At 49.3% G+C, this 6,075-nt stretch overlaps 1 protein-coding gene across 1 annotated transcript; it reads left to right on the top strand.

Moving 5' to 3' along the window:
* Positions 1 to 1,215: 1,215 nt before the first annotated feature.
* On the top strand, positions 1,216 to 4,691 carry LOC143836234 (uncharacterized). Its single transcript, XM_077335264.1, has 4 exons — positions 1,216 to 2,898; positions 3,455 to 3,538; positions 3,718 to 3,801; positions 4,081 to 4,691. The coding sequence occupies exons 1-4, from the start codon at positions 2,277 to 2,279 to the stop codon at positions 4,620 to 4,622; spliced, it is 1,332 nt and encodes a 443-aa protein (XP_077191379.1). The 5' UTR covers positions 1,216 to 2,276; the 3' UTR covers positions 4,623 to 4,691.
* The last annotated feature ends 1,384 nt before the right edge of the window (positions 4,692 to 6,075 follow it).

Below are 6,075 nucleotides of genomic sequence, written 5' to 3'. Positions count from 1 at the left end.
AGCAGCCCTTTCATTCTGTCAGCACAATGGCATTTGTTCAGGTTTCTTGCTTCATTCTGTGTAAAAAATGCAGTTGTCAAGCCCCATGCAGTGCACTGCACCTCTCTCAGTGAGCAAGAAGCAGCTAGGCCCCCATTTCCTTCAGGGGAAAAGAAAGGGCTTTCCTTCTTGATCTGAGCGCAGTTACCTTGTGTTGGCAGTTTGTTGACGTGTGGAACAGAGGTATTAAAAAGGGCATGTAAAAACTGTAAAGATCCATCCATTCCGGTCCCTGTATTATAACTCAGTTTTTAAGATAAATTGTCTGTTTCTGAAAAAGTCCTTTATCTTCCACAAAGACTCAGAAGTATGTGTGTGCGCGCACACATGATCACAAAGGCAACTTTCTGATTCTATAAACGTTTTTAAAATCCCGATTGAACAGAAGAATCAGTGAACAGATCTGGTATCAAAAGTACGTGGGGGATAGAACGAGGGGTGGGATAGTCATGACCTGGACAATCACACCAAAACTGAAAGACAACTATCACTTATTACATCCATATCATGTAAAATTCTAACCCAGAATGAAACCTAGGGGCATTAGGTTGGAAAAATAATCCATGGGAAGGCTGAAGGGACTTCTCCCTTTGCACTGTTGTTCAAACTCACACCAGGCATTAAAAAAAAAAGTTCCTCCATCTTGATCTCTTAACTGTTCTGACCGAGCAGTGATATCAGGGCTCTCTCAGCCTCACCTACCTCACAGGGTGTCTGTTGTGGGGAGAGGAAGGGAAGGCGACTGTAAGCTGCTATGATCCTCCTTCGGGTAGAGAAAAGCACCATATAAGAACCAACTCCTCTTCTTCTTAACTGTCTGCCTCACAGGCGTCAATCCTGTATGTTACAACCTGTCACATGTAGTAGAATTTAGGGGGGCATTTCCCACGGCTTAAAAATAGCACAATGGTTGCTGATTGAAAACGCTACTAATTTGCCATAACGCACGACGTCGTTAACGATCTGCAACAATCCTGAAACCGACCCGCCAAAAGCGCTTTGTTGTAGCGCTTTTAGGGGAATCCAGAAAACTGGATTCACCCTCCGGATAGCGATACACTCCTGCAACCAATCTGCAACAGTAGCGCTAAAGACCTGTGCGTTACCATTGTTGCGGGTTCTTCAAAGTCCCTCCTCCCGAGCCTGTCCTCGAAACTTCCGGCGAACTGTTCGCCATTTTTTTTTTCTCCGAGTGAGCGGGGATCTACGAGGCAACGGGACAGCGACTGGCTTTCAAGCACGATCACTTTAGGAAATTCTGCCCGGACACCACAAGAGTTTTTCACAAGCACAGTGGCACACACCGTCACGTTCCCTAAATTTGGCCAAAGCTTAAAACCCCGTCTACCATCGGCCAGTCCTAGCGGAGTCAACGTACAGGGAGCATTTTAAAAAATTCTCCTCTGAGCGTGCCAACGAACATTCGCCGCTCGCAGTCTCCTGCTTAGCTTAGAGGGGTTCAATAGACATGATTCGTGGTGATATCATGAGGGGCGGCTTATGTGTAGTGGGTCTTTGTGTGGTTCCCGGTGCGTGCTTGTGCTTGGGTGCGGACAACCCCTTCCATTGGCGGCTAGACCTCCGGCAAGCGGAGTTGCCGTCCCCCGTTCATTTTAAAAAATTTTCCTCTGAGCGTGCCAACGAACGGTCGCCGCTCGCAGTCTCCTGCTTAGCTTAGAGGGGTTCAATAGACATGATTCGTGGTGATATCATGAGGGGCGGCTTATGTGTAGTGGGTCTTTGTGTGGTTCCCGGTGCGTGCTTGTGCTTGGGTGCGGACAACCCCTTCCATTGGCAGCTATACCTCCGGCAAGCGGAGTCGCCGTCCCCCGTTCATTTTAAAAAACATTCCTCTGAGCGTGCCAACGAACGTACGCCAGTAACATGTCATGTTTGGTTGATTTATGCTGTGGCTGGTGAATATTATTGGGGAACTGCCGAGTACTGCCGCACTTGCTCTCGGTTGAACACCGGCATGCGTTTGTGTAATGGCGGACATTTTCCTAAAATGGCTCCCGCTGCATGTTCAAACTGCTCTTCTCTCGTGTAAACGAATCAGCGCATGCGTTAAGTCAAACAACAAGGGCGCCAATCTGGCCATTAGGAGCAGATCCTGTTCCCGCGTGAGGAGTTTTGAACGTGACATGTGACCTAATGTGGCCAATGCGCGTGTCCCCTACTGCCCTCTACCAATCAGGAGCCGGCTAGTCCCTTTGTCTTTGTGTGCGGGAAGGTATATGATCCGTTGCACCCTGCACCTTCCACCACCATTTTGCTCAGCTACCAGCGAAAGCAACATGGAATCGTCTTCTCAAGCCTCGTCCGTCCCTGCAACCGGCCGTGGCCCAACTTGGAGGGACGCGGAGATCAGGGACCTGATCGGGATTTTCTCGGAGGAGAAAATCCAGGACGCGTTCCAGTCCTCCCACAGGAATAGGGAGGTATTCGAACAAGTGGCCATTAAGATGCGCGCCCTGGGCCACAACAGGACCGGCCTTGAATGCCGGTCGAAGACCAAGACAATGAGGGCAGAGTATATGCGTGCCGTGAACCATAATAAGGGTTCCGGCAACGAGAAGGTTACCTGCCCCTACTTCGAGGAGCAGCGCCAGCTGTACGGAGACGGGGAAGGATCCGGCAGGCCGAAGCGCGTCGGCCGGAGCCTTAAGGTGGTTCGGAAGCCGGCTGCCCCGGTCGAGGAACCACCCGCTGAGGAGGATCCCGGCGAGGGCACCTCGTCCAGCTTTCGCCCTCCACCCCCCGTCCAGCAACGAGCCGCGGAATCGGTAACGCTGGACCTCATCGCCATCGTTCCTGGGGAGCCAGAGGAGGCTCCTGAGCAAACGCCCCTTGCCTCCGGTAAGTGATTTTATTTTTATTTTATATTTCCTTTTGAGCAAATGTGTGTTCTGACGTTTGGCCATCGTTTTCTCGTCAGTTCGTTGCAACGCATAAGATGGTAGGCTGTGGAGTGCTTGCTGTGTTTACTATTTGAAACGGTTTTAATTTTATAATTTAATTTTAATTTTTAAAAGATTTTAAAAGATGGTAGGCTGTGGAGTGCTTGCTGTGTTTACTATTTGAAACGGTTTTAATTTTATAATTTAATTTTAATTTTTAAAAGATTTTAAAAGATGGTAGGCTGTGGAGTGCTTGCTGTGTTTACTATTTGAAACGGTTTTAATTTTATAATTTAATTTTAATTTTTAAAAGATTTTAAAAGATGGTTGGCTGTGGAGTGCTTGATGTGGTTAGTATTTGAAACGGTCATGTTTAACCAACAGCCCCAAAATATTTGCTGCATGCCTCGCCCATAGGCCTTCTGCAGTACTTTGGCTCACTACTTTGGGAGCTTGCTTTGTGGTTCATGGTGTATGCTTGCTCATTTTTCACTATTTTCTGCTCTTGTCCACAGAGACACAGTTGCCAGGGACGGGGCCCCTCGAGTCTCCAGCAGCACCTGACGTGGATAGTGATTCGGGGGCATCAACTAACATTGGTAAGTATTAGTTAAAATAGGGGGGGGGGCTGTTTTGACTGCTTTGTGCTTTTCTGTTTGTGCAGGGCAGCAGCACTGCTAAGAGAAAGAAGAGAGTCCCTCTGCGTTGCTGGTGTAGCCTTTGAAGCTGGCTTTGCCACCCTTTGGTCCTAGATCTGTTTTTTTTCCTTTTTTTGCAGATTTCATACCCGGAACACAGGAGGAGGAACAGCCTGGGTTGCTTGGACCTCCTGCACGGCGCAGGCGGATACAGATTCAAGATGGTGAGCGTGCATGACCTGTTCCTTTCGAGCCATAGCTGCAGGACAATGTCGCTAGGCACTAACCATGTGCTCCCTTTTAATTGTTGAGAGTCCTGCTGTGAAAGTAGGCAAAAGTAAAAGCACACCATGGGCAAACAAACAATAGCCATGTGCTCGCCGGGGATTGTTTAAATTCTTGGCAGGAAAACACGGGGACAAAAAAGAACACCATGTCCACCATGGTGTGTTTTGACTTTATTGATGTCACTAACAGTTTTGTTTCTCATTTTTTGCCAACAGAGGTTCTTTCAGATGAGGAGGAGGAACCACCCCTGGCTCCAGGCAGCCCACCACCTAGAGGTGCGCTCCCAGCAGAGGAGAGGCTTACGAGGGAACGCGGCAGGCTGAGGCGCGTCTCCGTCTTGACAAGCGTGGGAGAGAGGCTCCTTGAGCACTGCTATGAGGAGTCACGGCGTGCCGCTGCCGCTGACCAAGCCATGCTCACACTCATTGCCCAGGAGGGGAGAAAATTGAGGGCAGTCCTTAGAGAGACAAACCAAATCCTACGCGAAGGCGTGGAGGAGGTGCGACTGATAAGGAGACTCATGGAGAGGGCTGTAGTGGTCATGGAAAGGGCCTACCCTCCACAAATCGCCCCCGCCCCCCCACCACCACCCCCACCACCACCCCCACCACCACCCCCACCACCACCCACACCAACACCACCACTTCCAGCACCCACCCCACCGACTCCCTCTCAGAATGCCTCCACCCAAACACGAAGGAGGACTATTCTCGGAAAGAGGAAAATAAAACCAGCAGACAAGTACTCCCCCTCCTAGTTTTGCCCACTTTTTCTATTTCATGTTATCTGTGTTTTGTTGTTTGTTGAATAAAGTTTATATTTTTGACTCTGTCTCTGTGTACCCTACTGTAGAATCTGCAAGGCCGAAAGCGGCCTCTCTAGTGATTGTCTATATTGTGGTACTGCTGTGTGGGTTGGAGGTTGGAGGGGTGTTAGTTCAAGGAGTTTTAGGAGTGTGGTGTGGGGTTAAATATGTGCGAGTTTAAGAAGTCACACTGGAGTCTTGTTATAAAATTTGCAATAACATTTTATTTTAAAAAACATTTTAACAGGGGAAAAACATTAGGGAATGAAACTTGGAGCCCCACCAGCACCACCACCCCCCACCCCCCTGGAAAACCAATTTTTTTTAACAAAACTATACATTTAACAGGGGAAAAACATTAGGGAATGAAACTTGGAGCCCCCCCCCCAACCCCTACCCCAAAACACAAACAGGAAACAAAACTCAGGTCCCACTGCTCCCCTGCCCAGCCCCTTCCATCTCCCTCACTCTCCTGCTCAACCTTCCCACGGACCCCCGGACTTTGCGGCGGAAGAGGTCCTCATCCTCCTTCTTCTTAACTGTGTGGGGAGGGAGAAAAAGTACACATTAGTGCCACACATATTTTCAAATTTCTTTAGTTTACATGCATACACTTTTAAGTGGCCTTAGCCACAGTGTGAGAAGAGTTGGGCAGTGGGGAACATAACCTACGTTCTTCCGCCTCCCTCTGTTGCCTTTGCTGCTCAATCTCCCCTTTCAGCTCTGCCACTTGAGCCTCCAGGGAAGTAACTCTGGCCTCCATCGCACGCAGCCTTGCCTCCACAGTTTCAGCTATAGAAATCAAACAAAGAATTTAATAACACTTCAAATGGGAGCATCACAGCAGGCTCCCATATGGCTCCATGGGGGTACACACACATGGGTCTCCCGCACAGGCATAAAACTCTCACCTGCAGCCTGTCCCGAGGTGGAAGGTCCCTCTTCCTCCCCCTCCTCACGCTCAGGTGCTGTTGCCAGCTTGGATGGTGATTGTGTGGCTGGGCAAAGAAAAAGACAAATCATAATTAAAAGCACACAAAACAGAGATGAAACACAGCTGGTGGACACACCACAGTTAGAGTCTAAGCGCATAACCAAAGTGGTTCTACAGTACTGGCTGGCTAAGTCTGAGGGGGTTGACAGCATCTAAATACTTTCTCGAATTTCATTGGGGACAGTAGGGGAAAGAGGCAGCTAGTCATTCCATGCATGTTTAAGGGTAAAACACAACGAGGGCAGCACTCACCCATATGCCTCCTCATGTCCAGGGGGGGCTTCCCAGCCTTCTCCCATATTTTTACCATCTGGTCGTGGAAGACCGTCCTCCCACTTGGCTGCGGGATCCCCCCCCACTGTTCCAGACTGTTTAGGAAGTCCAGCTTAAGGCGCTTGAATTTTGTCCGGA

This window comes from Paroedura picta, chromosome 4, assembly GCF_049243985.1.
Source record: "Paroedura picta isolate Pp20150507F chromosome 4, Ppicta_v3.0, whole genome shotgun sequence".
Classification (NCBI taxonomy): Eukaryota; Metazoa; Chordata; class Lepidosauria; order Squamata; family Gekkonidae; genus Paroedura; species Paroedura picta.
Note: the sequence above shows the minus strand (reverse complement) of the source record. Positions and strands in the feature narration are given on the sequence as shown.